General features: G+C 45.0%; 1 protein-coding gene across 1 annotated transcript in view; it reads left to right on the forward strand.

Annotated features, from left to right (window-relative positions):
• The first annotated feature begins 2,046 nt into the window (after positions 1 to 2,046).
• Positions 2,047 to 17,631, forward strand: part of LOC137371293 (mitochondrial intermediate peptidase-like) — a 252,397-nt gene continuing 236,812 nt past the window's right edge. The window contains exon 1 of the mRNA XM_068033632.1: positions 2,047 to 2,238. Coding sequence (XP_067889733.1) covers positions 2,089 to 2,238 — 150 coding nt within the window. The 5' untranslated portion in view covers positions 2,047 to 2,088. The remainder of the gene's footprint in view (positions 2,239 to 17,631) is intronic.

A 17,631-nucleotide genomic window follows, 5' to 3' on the forward strand; every position in this document is an offset into this window, starting at 1 on the left:
TGGAATCCTCTAGTGATGACAGGCTTTCTGGTAGTTTTCCCATGCACCAAGCATTTCATTGTGCACACCCATCAGCGTTCTTCTGTAGGCTGGTCTGCCAAATGTTCATGTGGGTCCTCTGCAGCAGAACCTGTGTGTGACTTCACATTCTGGTGAGCTGACCTCTGCACTATCCTTGCTCTCTGCCCTGGCTGCAGCCTACTCGTGTTGGTGTCTCACATAATCAATCCTCTAAGATACATGTAGTGCCTGTGTCAGAGCTGGTGGCTGCAAGTGTGAAATCAAATGACAGTGCTGTGTCTTCATTATTATCATGTGTTTGTTTCGGTATTTAGTGAATTTTATGTCTTTTTAAAAGTTTGACGGTAGGCGGGAAATAAATGTGTTTTTGAACTTTTGGGAATGTTGTCAAAGTACTGGGAACCGAGTGTTAGGGAGTTGGAGGAGCAAAAGAATGTTTGAGTATTCGGGAAGCGGGGCATTGGGCATTGGAATGGTAGGAGGCAGCTTTCTTAGATTTTGTATTATGGGAGTGAGTGCTGGAAATGTAAAAGTGGCAGAATGAGATGTGTAGGTGGAAGGGTGGTCTTAGTGTCTGGAAGAGCTGGAGTGATGGTAGGGTGTTACAGTACTGGAGAGAAGCATTGTTGAGTGTAGTCGTAATGGATGTGGATCTTGGTGGTGGGAACAGTGGGAATGGGGTAATGAGGTATTATAGTCACATTTGTATCCATGACTGTGCAACTGGATTTTTTTCTTATAGTGCTTACTGTGCTTCAACAATCTTAGTAAAAGTGGAGGAGTGTTTTGAAGAGCTTGAAGTGGTTCCCAGATCATGGTCGGAAAGGCAGCAATGGGCGTCTAGCTATAGTGGGGGGAGAGGAGGGGGTCAAGTCATGTCCATTTGGGGTCGTAGCAACGAAAAGTGGGAGGAGGAAGGCGGAAGGCAAATCTGTATTCAGGGCAACATAAGAGAATGAGTACATATGAACATACGAATTAGGAGCAGGAGTAGGCCATTCAGCCCCTCAAGCCTGCTCTGTCATTTGATAATTATGGCTAATCTGATTGTGGATTCAACTCTACTTTCCTGTTCATCCCCTATACCCTTTGACTCCCTTGTCAATCAAGAATCTATCTGACTCAGCCTTTAAAGTGTGATTATTTCCAACATCTGGGAACCAGAAAACAAGAAGACGTAACACTCCTTAGTTCTTTAGAGAATCATTCATCTCTGTCCCTATTTACCCCTAGGTCTACTTTACCTTTTTACTGGGTGCTCCTCTGTCGGCTCTGCTCCCACTAACTACGTTGCTGGTCGACGTTGCAGAATTCGACTCTGCAGAAGATAGTGATTCCCATGTCGAATATATTTCCCCAAGATCCCACTCTCAAGAGTTAACGTTTCAGGTCGGTGACCTTTCATCAGAACGGTCCTGAAACGTTAACTCAGCTTCTCTCTCCACAGATGCTGACAGATTTGCTGAGTATTTCCAGCACTTTCTGTTTCCAGTATCTGCAGTATTTTGCTTTTATTATCCCAGTCTCAAGGATTCCCCTGTTCAAGCCCAACCTCTCCCACCCAGCGCCCCTGTCTCCCTCTCTCCTGAGCTCTCTTCCCCGACTCCCAGTTCCTGGTCTACCTCTCTCGCCCCCGAGCCCGAATCTTCTTCTTTTCCCCTGAAAGCCCATCCCCAACACTTCCCACCCCCCATTCCCTAGTCCTCTTCCCCATTTCTAAGTCCCTCTCCGGACTTCATCATTCCTGACTCCCAATTCCCCCTTCAGACCTTGCATGGCTGTTACAAACGTGTCAATAATCCTCCTCTCACTCAGCCACATGACTTTAACCTGCCGAACAATGGGTCAATGCCAGGGCTGCAGCACAAGCCTGATCCGCGTGGCCTCCGTTGCCAGGTTACGGGACAGGAGTTCGATTCCCCGCATGCCCAATTTCAAAAACTACCAGGGACGGAAAAACCCCAACTCCCAGAATCCAGCACGCAGGCGCAGTAACTTCTAAGCTAGAAGCCTCCAGCGTGCTGTTCTGGGGTCACGTGGCGAGTGTCGGTGCGCGAGTTCTCAAAGATGTTGAACAGGCGCGTCCTGACGGTTTTTAAATGGATTCGGGGTCGTCGCTTGAAAGCGTTCAGAAATGTTTCTACTTCGTGGTCTCCCGTGGGAGCGGCCTTCAATGCCAAACCGAAGAGGAAAGTGAATTTATTTGGGAAGAACGTGGTGAGTGAAGCTTATTAGTGAAATGAGCATGAGGTTGGTGCACGTTAAACTGTTAAAAGCTCAGAACGCGGTCACCAACCCCGTGTGCCGTTTCTTTACTGGTCAGTGCAGCAGCCATGTTGTACACAGCAAGATCCCAGAGATGAGTGTCCAGTTTATCTGCTTTTTGGTGATACTGTTTGAGACGGTCTATGGGCCAGGTTGCCCCGGGATCTCGGAATAGTGCTACTGGGCACTTGAACTATTAGAATAGCAACCTTGCTTTAACTTCTACAACCCAGGGAATGGCCTCTCACACTGGAATGTTACCTCCAACCTTCTGCCTCAAAAGCATGTTAGGAACTGATGAATGCTGGGAAAATAATCTCGTGCTGCAGGAAGAGGGATTTTTATTGGCTGTTGGTAGTCCTTGTATCAGCCTATACCATTCTGTTTTAAATTTTTGCTGTGTAGTGAGCAGGGAAAGAAATGCAGTGAGTGCTGATTGCAAACTTACATTGCAACATCAAATTATTTTCTTATTTCATCAATTTTGAAATATGTTCATCTTTAACAATGAAAGAGATGGTCGTGTTTATTTCCATACAATGACACTTTGATGCAGTACTGAGGAAGTGTTGCACTGTTGGAATCCTAGAATCACAGAATGGTTGCAGAACCGAAAGTGGTCATTTGGCTCGTCATGTCTCTGTAGCCCTGCAAATTTTTTCTCTTCAGTGGGCTGAATGGCCAGCTTCTGTGATGTTATGACTCTATAACTATTCAATACCCTTTTGAAAGCCACGACTGAATCTGCCTCCACCACATTCTGAGGCAGTGCATTCTAGATCCATAAGAAATAGAAACAGGAATAAGTCATTTGGCCCCTCGATCCTTCTCTGCCATTCAATAAGCTCAGGGTTGATCTGATTATGACCTTGACTCCACTTTCCTGTCTGCCCCCATAATTCTTTATTTCCTTGTAGGCCAAAAATCTGTGTCTCAGCCTTGAATATGTTCAGTGACCCAGCCTCCACTACTCTCTAGGGTGGAGAATTCCAAAGATTAATGACCCTCTGGGAGAAGAAATTCCTCTGCACTTCCATCTTAAATGGGAGTCCCCTTATTTTGAAACTGTGCCTCCTAGTTCTAAATTCCCCCATGACGGAAACATTCTCTCAACGTCTACCCTGTTAAGTCCCTTCAGAATTGTAAGTTTCAATGAGATCACCTCTCACTCTTCCAAACTCCAATGAGTATAGACCTAACCTGCTCAACCTTTCCTCATAAGGCAGTGCCTTCATCCTAGGAATCAACCTGGTGAACCTTCTCTGAACTACCTCCAATACAAATATATCCCTCTTTAAGGAGACCAAAAATGTACAGAGTACTGTAGGTGTGGTCTCGCCAATACCCTGTACAGTTGCAGCAAGACTTCCTTAGCATTTGGCTTCTTAATTATTTGCTGTGCCTCCATGCTAACATTTTGTGATTCATGTGCGAGGACACCTAGATCCTTCTGTACTGCAGCATTCTGCAGTTTCTCTCCATTTAAATAATATGCATTTCTATTCTTCCCACCATAGTGGACAACCTGACATTTTCCTACATTATACTCCATCTGCTGAATTTTTGCCCACTCACTTAACCTTTGCAGACTCTTTGTGTCCTCACAACTTGCTTTCCTACCTATCTTTTATTGTCCTCAAGTTTGGCTACAATACACTCAGTGCCTTCATCAAGTCACTGATGTAGATTAAAGCCTGGCTACCCGACCCAAACCCGACTATGTGTCGGGTTCGGGTCCGGTCGGGTCTATATTTGGTGTCCAGCATTCGGGCCCAGGTCGGGTTCGGGCTGGCTGTGGTCGGGTTTTGTTTTGTATTGTTTTCTTTTTCATCTATGTTTTGACATTTTATTTTTATTTTTTATTTAGAGATACAGCACTGAAACAGGCCCTTCGGCTGTATTAATAACATGTTTGATATTTTTGGGTTGGTGTTTGATACTTTCGGATTGGGTCGGGCATGAAAAACAATTGAAGGACTCTGTGCCTGGTTTGGGTTGGCTATGGTTAGGTCGGCCCCAGGTCAGGTTTTAATTTTATACCTGAGCCAGGCTTTAATGTAGGTTGTAAATAGTTGTGTCACAGGGATCAGTACTGGGGCCTCCCCACTAGCTACAGCTTGCCAACCTGAAAATGACCCAGTTGTCCCGACTCTGTTTCCTGTTAGTTAGCCAATCCTCTACCCATGCTAATATGTTACCCTTTTATGTGGCACCTTATCAAATGCCTTTTGGTACACTACATCTACTGGTTCACCTTTATCTACCCCGCTTGTTACATCCCCAAAGAACTCTTAATAAGTTTGTCAAACACTATTTCCTTTTTCATAAAACGTTGACTCTGCCTGATTGTATTATGATTTTTCTAAATGTTCTGTGTCACAGAACCATACTGATTTTCTCCTCGGATTAAAACAGTGTGCCTTTAGGACTCTGTTTGAAACAGTGTGCCTTTAAGACAGGGAGAGAAGCTTTTGGATTTCTGAGACCAAGTGTGCCAGCTGCATTTGTTACCTAGGGCACAGCAGGAGCGAGAGGTCACATGCTTCAATTTGATTGTGTGTAAAACTGGCAAAAACTGGTCTGAACGAGTTTGTTTTGGGAGACTCACCAGGAAGCTGGTGCTGAAGGAAAGAGCTGTTTATTGTCTCTCAGCAGAAATTCTACAAGGAGCTAGAGGTCGAGTTAATTTTTTTTTGAAGAGACCATTTGAATTGCTGAAGGTAGCCAAACTCCTTTTCTTCCAAGCCAGGAAGTATTTGCTTCAAGATTGAATCTCTCTTGACTGACATTGTTTGCTGGAATTCGAAGTAAAGTTTCAACTGAGAGACTGTTGTGTTTAAAAATCAAGTTGACCTATTGCTGTGCTCATCATTGAAAGAACTGTTTGATGCCTGCCGCAGCCGAAGTGTTTTGAATGCCTATCAAGAACAGACTATTTCATCAAATTCCGCATGGAGACTGCGAGTAGCATTTGATTATTTTCACATTAGAATACCTCACCCATTAGGAACGTAACCCACAAAGACTTATTTATTTATTCTTAAGAAACAGCTTAAGATATTTTAAAGTATCCTTTTTTAAAAAAAAAAGAAAACCAGTTTACTGTGATTTTTGAGTGTATCTCTGTGAATGGGGGAGTTAGGTTAAATTAAGAAGTTAGAAGGTTTTCTACTGTGAAGACAGATACAAAATACTTGTTTAAAGTCTCTATCATTTCTTTGTTTTCCATTAGTTCTCCATTCTCACCCTTTGAGGGACCAATGTTTATTTTCACTACTTGTAGAAGCTTTTACTATCTGTTTTTTTACATTTCTTGCTAACTTACCCTCATATTCTAATTTTTCCCTTTTTTTTAAAGCCATCCTTTGCTGGTTTCTAAAATTTTTCCAATCTTCTGGCCTCCTGCTAATCTATACAGCATTTGTACGCCTTTTCTTTCGATTTGGTACCATCCTTAACTTCCTTAGTTAGCCATGGATGGTGCATCCTTCTCAATGGTATATATCATTGTTGAGAGTTATGAAATATCTCCATTAATGTCTGACACTGCTTATCTACCGGGCTACCTTTAACCTATTTTCCCAGTTCACTTTAGCCAACTGTCTTTGTATCTTTGCAATTGCCTTACATAGAACATAGAACATTACAGCGCAGTACAGGCCCTTCGGCCCTTGATGTTGCGCCGACCTGTGAAACCATCTGACCTAAACTATTCCATTTTCATCCATATGTCTATCCAATGACCACTTAAATGCCCTTAAAGTTGGCGAGTCTACTACTGTTGCAGGCAGGGCATTCCACGCCTTAATTTAAGTTTGACACTTGTTTCAGACCCCAGTTTCTTATTCTCATACTGATGTGAAATTCATCATGTTATGATCACTCTTGCCTAGAGAATTCTTTACTGTGGGATCATTCATTAATCCTGTCTCATTACACATTACTAGGTCGAAAATAGCCTGTTCCCTGGTTGATTCCAGAATGTATTGTTCTAAGAAACTGTCCCAAATACACTATGAACTTATCCTCAAGGCTACCTATGCCAATTTGATTTGTTCAATCGGTAAGGAGATTAAAATCACCCACAGTTATTGCAGGACCTTTCTTGCAAGCCTTTATTATTTCTTGATTTATACTCTGTCCTACAGCGTGGCTACTGCTAGTTGGCCTATAAACTAGAGGCCTGTTTTAGATCGGGAAAAAGAACCCGACCCGAATCCAACTGAACTACAGCGGAACCATCCCTTTACTTACGCTCCTGATGTCGAACCTGCAAGAAGCTGCAGCGCATGCGTGATGACGTCATAGTGACGCCAGTCGCTCTGCGCAGACTCAGTTTCATCCCAGACTCCCAGCTCAGGTAAAGTTTTTTTTTAATTCCAGCAGAGCACTTGCCGTGTGTGTCCGGCCCGACCCGACTCAACTCGACCTGGACTTGGCCCGACCCGACCCCAGCCTGAAGGGCAGCCCCCGGAATATCATCCCGACCCAACCTGAACCCGACACTTATCGTCGGGTCGGGTAGCAGGCCTCGACTATATACTGCTCCCGATGGTGACTTATTTCCCCTGCTGTTTCTTACCTCTACCCAAACTGATTCTACATCTTGATCTTCCATGCCAAGATAATTTCTCACTGCTGTACTGCTCTCATCTTTTATTAACAGAGCTACCCCACCTCCTTTTCCTTTCTTCCTACCCTTCCAAAATGTCAAATATGCTTAAGTAACGTGCGAAGAGAAATGCAGACTGGTTTCAATCTCATAATGAAGAGCTTGTCGCTAGCCGCTAAGCGCATTGCACTGTTGAACTCCAAGAAAGCCCCCAGCGAGTTAACATCCGTAGCACTTAAAGCAGCCAGAAGCACTGCACAAAGTACATCCAGGCGCTGCGCAAATGACTACTGGCAACACCTTTGCAGTCATGTTCAGCTGGCCTCAGACACCGGAAACATCAGAGGAATGTTGATGGCATTGAGAGCTTTTGGGCCAACCATCAAGGAGATCGCCCCCCACAAGTCTAAATCAGGGGACATAATCACTGACCAACGCAAACAAATGGACCGCTGGGTTATTTATTTTATTTAGAGATACAGCACTGAAACAGGCCCTTCGGCCCACCGAGTCTGTGCCGACCATCAACCACCCATTTATACTAATCCTACACTAATTCCATATCCCTACCACCTACCTATACTAGGGGCAATTTATAATGGCCAATTTACCTATCAACCTGCAAGTCTTTGGCATGTGGGAGGAAACCGGAGCACCCGGAGAAAACCCACGCAGACACAGGGAGAACTTGCAAACTCCACACAGGCAGTACCCAGAATTGAACCCGGGTCGCTGGAGCTGTGAGGCTGCGGTGCTAACCACTGCGCCACTGTGCACTGAGCACTACCTAGAACTGTACTCCAGGGAGAATGTTGTCACTGAGACTGCCCTCAATGCAGCCCAGCCTCGACCAGTCATGGATGAGCTGGACATACAGCCAACAAAATCGGAACTCAGTGATGCCATTGATTCTCTAGCCAGCGGAAAAGCCCCTGGGAAGGACAGCATTACCCCTGAAATAATCAAGAGTGCCAAGCCTGCTATACTCTCAGCACTACATGAACTGCTATGCCTGTGCTGGGACGAGGGAGCAGTACCTCAGGACATGCGCGATGTCAATATCATCACCCTCTATAAAAACAAAGGTGACCGCGGTGAGTGCAACAACTACCGTGGAATCTCCCTACTCAGCATAGTGGGGAAAGTCTTTGCTCGAGTCGCTCTAAACCGGCTCCAGAAGCTGGCCGAGCGCATCTACCCTGAGGCACAGTGTGGCTTTCGTGCAGAGAGATCGACCGTTGACATGCTGTTCTCCCTTCGTCAGATACAGGAGAAATGCCGCGAACAACAGATGACCCTCTACATTGCTTTCATTGATCTCACCAAAGCCTTTGACCTCGTCAGCAGACGTGGTCTCTTCAGACTACTAGAAAAGATTGGATGTCCACCAAAGCTATTAAGTATCATCACCTCATTCCATGACAATATGAAAGGCACAATTCAACATGGCACCTCATCAGACCCCTTTCCTATCCTGAGTGGCGTGAAACAGGGCTGTGTTCTCGCACCCACACTTTTTGGGATTTTCTTCTCCCTGCTGCTTTCACATGCATTCAAGTCTTCTGAAGAAGGAATTTTCCTCCACACAAGATCAGGGGGCAGGTTATTCAACCTTGCCCGTCTAAGAGCGAAGTCCAAAGTACGGAAAGTCTTCATCAGGGAACTCCTCTTTGCTGACGATGCTGCTTTAACATCTCACACTGAAGAGTGCCTGCAGAGACTCATCATCAGGTTTGCGGCTGCCTGCAATGAATTTGGCCTAACCATCAGCCTCAAGAAAACTAACATCATGGGGCAGGAAGTCAGAAATGCTCCATCCATCAATATTGGCGACCACGCTCTGGAAGTGGTTCAAGAGTTGAACTACCTAGGTTCAACTGTCACCAGTAACCTGTCTCTAGATGCAGAAATCAACAAGCGAATGGGAAAGGCTTCCACTGCTATGTCCAGACTGGCCAAGAGAGTGTGGGAAAATGGCGCACTGACACGGAACACAAAAGTCCGAGTGTATCAAGCCTGTGTCCTCAGTACCTTGCTCTATGGCAGCGAGGCCTGGACAACGTATGTCAGCCAAGAGCGACGTCTCAATTCATTCCATCTTCGCTGCCTCCGGAGAATACTTGGCATCAGGTGGCAGGACCGTATCTCCAACACAGAAGTCCTCGAGGCGGCCAACATCCCCAGCTTATACACACTACTGAGTCAGCAGCGCTTGAGATGGCTTGGCCATGTGAGCCGCATGGAAGATGGCAGGATCCCCAAAGACACGTTGTACAGCGAGCTTGCCACTGGTATCAGACCCACCGGCTGTCTATGTCTCCGCTTTAAAGACGTCTACAAACGTGACATGAAGTCCTGTGACATTGATCACAAGTCGTGGGAGTCAGTTGCCAGCGTTTGCCAGAGCTGGCGGGCAGCCATAAAGACGGGGCTAAAGTGTGGCGAGTTGAAGAGACTTGGCAGTTGGTAGGAAAAAAGACAGAGGCGCAAGGGGAGAGCCAACTGTGTAACAGCCCCGACAAACACATTTTTCTGCAGCACCTGTGGAAGAGCCTGTCACTCTAGAATTGGCCTTTATAGCCACTCCAGGTGCTGCTCCACACAGCACTGACCACCTCCAGGCGCTTACCCATTGTCTCTCGAGATAAGGAGGCCAAAGAAGAAGATTCAGTTCCCAGCCTTGGTCACTCTGCAGCCACGTCTCTCTAATAATCATACCTATTCATTTCTATTTGTGTTATCAATTCATTCATCTTATTATGCATGCTCTGTGCATTCAGGTAAAGTGCCTTTAATTCTCTATTACCATTTTCCCCTACGTTGACCCTATTTGCTAGTGCACTCTTATATTTGTACGCTCTGTCTCTCCCTGTCACATTCTGTTTATCATTATCTGTATCCCTACCCTGCACTATTGCCTGTCCTTTCTCGTTGACTTTCTAAATCTCCCCTAATGTGAACCCCCCCCCCCCCCACTATTTAATTTAAAGTCCTCTCTGCAGCCCTAGTTATGCGATTCGCCGGGGTACTGGCCCCAGCGTGGATAAAGTGAAGCCTGTCCCAACGGTGCAGCTCCCTCTTTCCTCAGTACTGGTTCCAGTGCCCCATGAATTGAAACCCATTTCTCCCACATCAATCTTTGAGCCACACATTCAACTCTCTGATCTTATTTATCCTATGCCAATTTACTCATGGATCAGGTAGTAATCAAGAGATAACTACCTTTGTAGTTCTGCATTTTAATTTAACCCCCTAGCTGCTCGTATCCCCTTAGCAGAACCTTTCAGTCCAATCTATGTTGTTGGTACCTAACATGGATCATGACAACTGGATCCTTCCACTCCCATTGCAAGTTCCTTTCCAGCCCTGAGGAGATGTCCTCAGCCCTGACACTGGGCATGCAACACAACCTTCAGGATTCATGCTCTCTAACTGTACTGTTCCCCTGCTACTACATTCCTTTTTACTCCCCTGCACCGCCCCCCCGCTATTCCGCAATTTGAATGGCCCCCATGGTGCTGTGGTCAGTTTGCTCATCCTCCCTGCAGTCCCTGCTCTTCTCCACACGGGCTGCAAGAACCTCGAACCTGTTGGACACGTGCAAGGGCTGAGGTTCCTCCAGTGCTACCTGCCGCACTTGTAGTCACACCCACCTGTTCCTGACCACGGACCAAGTTTTTTTTTTTATTCTTTCATGGGATGAGAGTGTCGCTGGCAAGGCCAGAATTTGTTGACCATCCCTAATTCTTCTTTCTTTCTTTCTTTTGGGCCTCCTTATCTCGAGAGACAATGGATACGCGCCTGGAGGTGGTCAGTGGTTTGTGAAGCAGCGCCTGGAGTGGCTATAAAGGCCAACTAATTGCTTTTGAGAATATGGTGGTGAGTCACCGCTTTAAACTGCTGCAGTCCATCTGGTGTTGATGTCCGCACAGTGCTGTTAGGAGGGGAGTTCCAGGTTTTTGACCCAGTGACAGTAAAGGAATGGCAATATACTTCAAAGTCTGGATGATGTGTTGCTTGGAGGGGAACTTTGTAGGTGTTCCCATGTGTCTGCTGCCCTTGTCCTTCTAGATGGGAGAGGTCATGGGTTTGGAAGGTGCTGTCGAAGGAGACTTGGCAAGTTTCTGCAGTGCATCTTGTAGATGGTACACACTGCTGCCACTGTGCTGGTGGTGGCGGGAGTAAATGTTTAAGGTGGTGGATGGGGTGCCATCAAGCAGGCTGTTTCGTCCTGATGGTGTCAAGCATTTTGAGTGTTGTTGAGTAAATCTGAGTTGTTTTTGCATTCAGTCTGCTTCAGTAAATATACTGAGTCGGATGTGTAGGTAAAATCAATTACTTTATTTGCGCATTTAGCCGGCTGACTTACTCTAATACAACGACACTGACTCCACCCAGAGTCTGTCTGGTCCACCAGAGTAAGTGTGTTCATGATACAGATACTACTGTTTATACATTAAGATTCATGCTACACCTCCTTGTTTAAATAATCAGTGCGGTACAATTTAAATTTCAACCAAGTGATAACGTGGAGTACATTTGTTACTGAGGTTAACAATACCCTCTATTCTCAATACATACTTGTTACTAACATAATACTGTTTTGCATCAGCAAGATAAAAGAAAACAGACAAGCAAGATAATTAGCAAAAGCAGAGGTGTGAGAAACAACATTCTGGTTTCGCTTCCCACAATTGTCATGAGTCCTGTGATCCTGTTATCTTTATCAAGTTGCATCCTGCAGTAACACCAAGCAGTAGTCGCATACATTGATACGAGGGGCCCTATATTCCTTATCACTCACACAGGGATGGACAGCATGTTTCACAGGAGTCCATTTGTTTCAAACCACAGGGAGTCACACAATCAGGCCATAAAAGAACAGATATCCTTGCAATTACCAGTGTCTGTAAGTTTATACAATCTCACACTCTCAGCCTTTGCTTTTAACTATTTCATTGCGGTTTCTCAAGCTTTAAATCATACTATTAAAGCTCAGCAAAGCTACTATTCCCAACTTGGCTATATTTCCCATCAAGCATAGTGCCATGCCGTTCTGCTAATTTCTACACTAGTCACAGCCTGCCAACGCGAGAATGACCCGTTTATTACTACTCTCTGCTTTCTGCCTGTTAACCAATTCTTAATCCATGCCAGTATATTACCTCCTATCCCATGTGCTTTAAGTTTGCTAACCAGCCTCCTTTGGGGGACTTTATCAAAGGCTTTTTGAAAATCCAAGTATACCACGTCCACCGACTCCCCTTTATCAATTCTGTTGGTAACATCCTCGAAAAACTCCATCAGGTTCATCAAACATGATTTCCCCTTCATAAATCCATGTTGACTATGCCCAATCAGATCATTATTATCCAAGTGTCCATTTATCACATCCTTTAGAATAGAGTCTAACATTTTCCCTACTAATGTAAGGCTAACAGGTCTGTAATTCCCTGTTTTCTCTCTCTCCCTCCCATCTTAAATAGTGGAGTGACATTTGCTATCTTCCAATCTGCAGGAACCATTCTAGAATCTACAGAATTTTGGATGATGATCACCAATGCATCCACTATCTCCATAGCTACCTCTTTCAACACTCTGGGATATAGAATATCAGGTCCTGGGGACTTATCAACCTTCAGCCCCATTAATTTCTCCAATACAACCAACCTTACTAATACTAATTTCCTTCAATTCTTCACTCCCCCAATCCCTTGGATCTCTAATTCTGGAAGATTTCTTGTATCTCCCTCGGTGAAGACAGACACAAAGTAATCATTTAGCTTCTATGCCATTTCTCTATTCCCCATTATAAATTCTCCTGACTCTGCCTGCAATGGACCCACATTTGTCTTAACCAAACTTTTCCTTTTTACATATCTGTAGAAACTTTTACAGTCTATTTTTATATTTCTTGCTAGCTTACATTCATATTCTATCCTCCTTTGCTGTATTTCAAAATCCTCAGGTTTACTGCTATTTCTGGCAACTTTATAGGCCTTTTCTTTATTCTTATGTAAACCTTAACTTCCTTTGTTATCCACAGTTGACTGCCTTTACTTTTGGGGTTTTTGTGCCTTGAAGGAATGTATAGTTGCTGTAAATTATGTAATATTTCTTTTGAAGACTATCCATAGCTTATGTACTGTCATATCTTTTAATGTATTTTCCCAATCCCCCTCAGCCAATTTGCCCCTCATACCTTCATAATTTCCTTTGTTCATATCTAACACCCTGGCTTCCGATTGAACTACCTCACTTTCAAACATAATGTAAAATTCTGCCATATTATGGTCACTCATCCCTAAAGGTTCTTTTACAACAAGATTATTAATTAGCCCTTTCTCATTACATAATACTTGATCTAAAATAGCCTGCTTTCTAGTCAGTTCCTCAACATACTGCTCTAGAAAACCATCCTTAACACACTCCGGAAACTTGTCCTTCACAGCATTAGTGCTTGTTAGGTTTACCCAGTCTATATGCTGATTTGAAGACACCCTTGATTACTATATTACCCATGCTACATGCTTCTCTAATCTCCTGATTAATGCCATGTCCCACACTACCACTACTGTTTGGCCTATAAACAACTCTTACCAATTTTTGCTGGCCCTTGCTGTTTCTTGGCTCCACCCAAACAAATTCCACATTTTGTTCTTCCGATCTGAGATCTTCCCTTACTAATGTACTGATCCCATCCCTTATTATCAGTGCAACACCACCTCCTTTTCCTTTTCTCCTGTCCTTCCTAAATGTCGAATATGCTTGAATATTCAGTTCCCAGTCTTGGTCACCCTGTAGCCATGTTTCTGTTATGGCAAATAGATCATACCCACTTACCTCTATTTGGGTCTTTTAAGTCATATACCTTGTTGCGAATGATGCGTACATTCAGGTAGAGTGCCCTTAACCTTGTCTTCTTGACATTGTTGATGCTTGCCTTTTGTTTCGCCTGCCTTCTAATGTCACTTACTACTTTTCTACCTCCTGTTTCCAGGTTTACTTCCTTCTAATTTGAGCTACCCCCTCGGGTTCCAATCCTTCCCAACAGCACTAGCAAATCTCCCTGTGAGGATGTTGGTTCCGGTCCTGCTAAGGTGTAGCCTGTCCATCTTGTACAGGTCCCACCTGCCCCAGAACCGGTCCCAATGCCTGAGAAATCTGATGCCCTCTCTCCTACACCAATTCTCCAGCCACGTGTTCAATCGATCAATCCTCCCATTCCTTTGCTCACTAGCACTTGGTACTGGGAGTAATCCTGAGATTTTTGCTTTGGAGGTCCTGCTTTTTAATTTCCTTCCTAACTCTCTCAAATCTGCTTTCAGGACCTCATCCCTCTTCCTACCTATGTCATTGGTGCCAATGTAGACCATGACCTCTGGCTGTTCACCACCCCCCCGAAGGATGTCCTGCAACCGCTCCGTGACATCCTTGACCCTGGCACCAGGGAGAAAACACATCATCCTGGAGTCAAGTTTACTGCCGCAGAAATGTCTCTCTGATCCCTTGACTATCGAGTCCCCTATCACTATTGCTCTTCCACTTATCTTCCTCCCCTCCTGTGCAGCTGAGCCGCCTGTGGTGCCATGGGCTTTGCAATGGCTGCACTGTCCCGAGGAACCATCGCCCTCACCAATATCCAAAATGGAAAACCGATTAGCAAACAAGAAATACTCGGGGGACTCCTGCACTGCCTGCCTGATTCTCATGGACTGCCTGACAGTCACCCATTCCCTGTCTGCCTGCATGATCCTAACCTGCGGTGTGACCAACTCCTTAAACTTGCTATCCAGGTAGTCATCTGGCTTGCAGGTGCACAACAGTGATTCCATCTGCCGCTTGAGTTCCAAAACCCGGAGCTCAAGCTTCTGCAGCCTGTGACACTTCCTGCAGATGTGTTCATCTCGGACATGTGGTGCGTCCATGACTTCCCACATACCACAGGACGAACATTCCACTTGGCCACGCTGACCTGCCATAACGTAACTTTAAAAACTTTTTATTACAATGGGGAATATCTGGTAAGCTATTTTACTTCTCAATCAACTTCTTCCCCTGTACTGAAGAGAGAGGCAGCTACTGTAGGTTCAAAAAAGGTGAAAGAAAGGAGCCCCTCCCTCACACACCAAACTCCCACTTTATACTCTGCACTCAAATTTATTTTCTTAATTTATAGCTCCCCCCTTACCAAACTCCTTCAATTACCAAACTCCCTTCTTCACACTCTGCCCTCCAGCAGCACTCAATGCAGACAAGCAGCACGGAGCCCCCTCAATTTATACTCCGAAAACAGTGCTGTGTCTGCTCTGCTAAAGCTCAGAAACCAGTTTAAGCTAGCTACCTAATTAATTAGCTTCAGCTATTCTGAGTGTTAGTATACCCCTGTTTAAAACTACAAGAAACCTGACTTCCCTCTTAACGGAAACAGTAATTTCAATTAATTGCTACATGTAAACAAAACAAAACTAGTCTTTAGAGATTATCCCTTAAAATTCACACACTTACCAAGCTCCCTTCTTCACACTCAGTGCATCATGTGGCGTGAATCAAATTGTCTGAAGCTGGCATCTGTCAGAGGAGGTTGAGATGGATCATCCACTCGGCACTTCTGGCTGAAGATTGTTGCAAATGCTTCAGCCTTATCTTTTGCACTGATGTGCTGGGCTCCCCCATCAATGACAGTGTGGAGCCACCTCCTCCAGTTAGTTGTTTAATTGTCCACCACCATGCACGGCTGGATGTGTCAGGACTGCAGAGCTTAGATCTGATCTGTTGGTTATGGGATCGCTTAGCTCTTTGTATCGCATGCTGCTTCTGTTGTTTGGCACACAAGTAGTCCTGTGTTGTAGCTTCACCAGGTGGACACCTCATTTTGAGGTATGCCTGATGCTGCTCTTGGCATGCTCTCCTGCAGTCTTCATTGAACCAGGGTTGAGCCCTGGGCTTGATGGTAAAGGTAGAGTGGGGGTTATGCTGGGCCATGAGGTTGCAGATTGTGGTTGTGTACAATTCTGCTCCTGATGGCCCACAGTGCCTCATGGATGCCCAGTTTTGAGTTGCTAGATCTGTTTGAAGTCTATCCCATTTAGCACGGTGACAGTGCCACACAATACGATGGAGGGTATCCTCAATGTGAAGACGGTACTTCGTCTCCACAAGGACTGTGCGGTGGTCACTCCTACCAATACTGTCATGGACAGATGCATCTGCGACAGCCAGATTGTCGAGGACGAGGCCAAGTATGTTTTCTCCTCTTGGTTCCCTCACCACCTGCCGCAGACCCAGTCTAGCAGCTATGTCCTTTAGGACTCTAACAGCTCCAGCGGTAATGGTGCTACTGAGCCACTCTTGGTGGACGTTGCAGTCCCCCACTTAGAGTACATCCTGCACCCTTGCCACCCTCAGTGCTTCCTCCAAGTGGTGTTTAATATGGAGTCCTGTTTCATCAACTGGGGGTGGGGGGTGCGCGGTAGGTGGTAATCAGCTGGAAGTTTCCTTGCCCATGTTTGACCTGATGCCATGAGACATTGTAGTAAAGGAAGAGGAGTGTGAAATATTAGATACAATAAGCATAATGAAAGAGGAAGTGCTGGAGGGTCTGACATCCTTGAAAGTGGATAAATCGCCAGGGCCGGATGGATTGCATCCCAGGTTGTTAAAGGAAGTCAGAGAGGAAATAGCAGATGTGCTGAGGATCATCTTCAAATCCTCACTGGCTACGGGCAAGGTGCCAGAGGATTGGAGGTCTGCGAATGTTATGATTGTTTGTTTGTTTAAAAAGGGTGTGGGGGATAGGCCAAATAATTATAGGCCAGTCAGTCTGACCTTGGTGGTGGGTAAATTATTGGAAACAATTCTGAGGGATGGGATAAACTGACACTTAGAAAGACACGGATTTATCATGGATAGTCAGCATGGATTTGTTAAGGGAAGGTCATGTCTCATTAACTTGATTGAATTCTTTCAGGAAGTAACGGGGATTGATGAGGGTAGTACATGGATTTTAGTAAGGCATTTGACAAGGTCTCACATGGCAGACTGGTCAGTAAAATTAAAGCCCATGGAATACAAGGGAATGTGGCAGGTTGGATCCAAAATTGGCTCAGTGACAGGAAACAAAGGGTAGTGGTTGACGGATGTTTTTGTGAATGGAAAGCTTTTCCAGTGGCGTTCCACAGTGCTCAGTATTGGGTCCCTTGCTGTTTGTGGTATATATTAATGATTTGGACTTAAATATGGGAGGCATGATTGGTAAATTTGCTGATGACACAAAAATTGGTTGTGTAGTTCATTGGGAAGAGGATGGCTGTAGACTCCAGAATGATATCAATGGTTTGGTTGAGTGGACGGAAAAGTGGCAAATGGAATTAAATACGGAGAAATAAAGCGAGAGAATACACAATAAACGGGAGGATATTGAGAGGGGTAGAAGAGGCGAGAGACCTTGGAGTGCATGTCCACAAGTCCCTAAAGGTGGCAGGACAGGTAGATAGAGTGGTGAAGAAGGCATATAGAATGCTTTCCTTTATTGGCCGAGGTATAGAATACAAAAGCAGGGATGTAATGCTGAAACTGTATAAAATGCTGGTTCGGCCACAGTTGGAGTATTGCGTACAGTTCTGGTCACCACATTACAGGAAGGACATAGCTGCTCCAGAGAGAGTGCAGAGGAGATTTACAAGAATGTTGGCAGGGCTTGAAAATTGCAGCTATGAAGAAAGATTGGATAG

This window comes from Heterodontus francisci, chromosome 6 (assembly GCF_036365525.1).
Source record: "Heterodontus francisci isolate sHetFra1 chromosome 6, sHetFra1.hap1, whole genome shotgun sequence".
NCBI lineage: Eukaryota > Metazoa > Chordata > Chondrichthyes > Heterodontiformes > Heterodontidae > Heterodontus > Heterodontus francisci.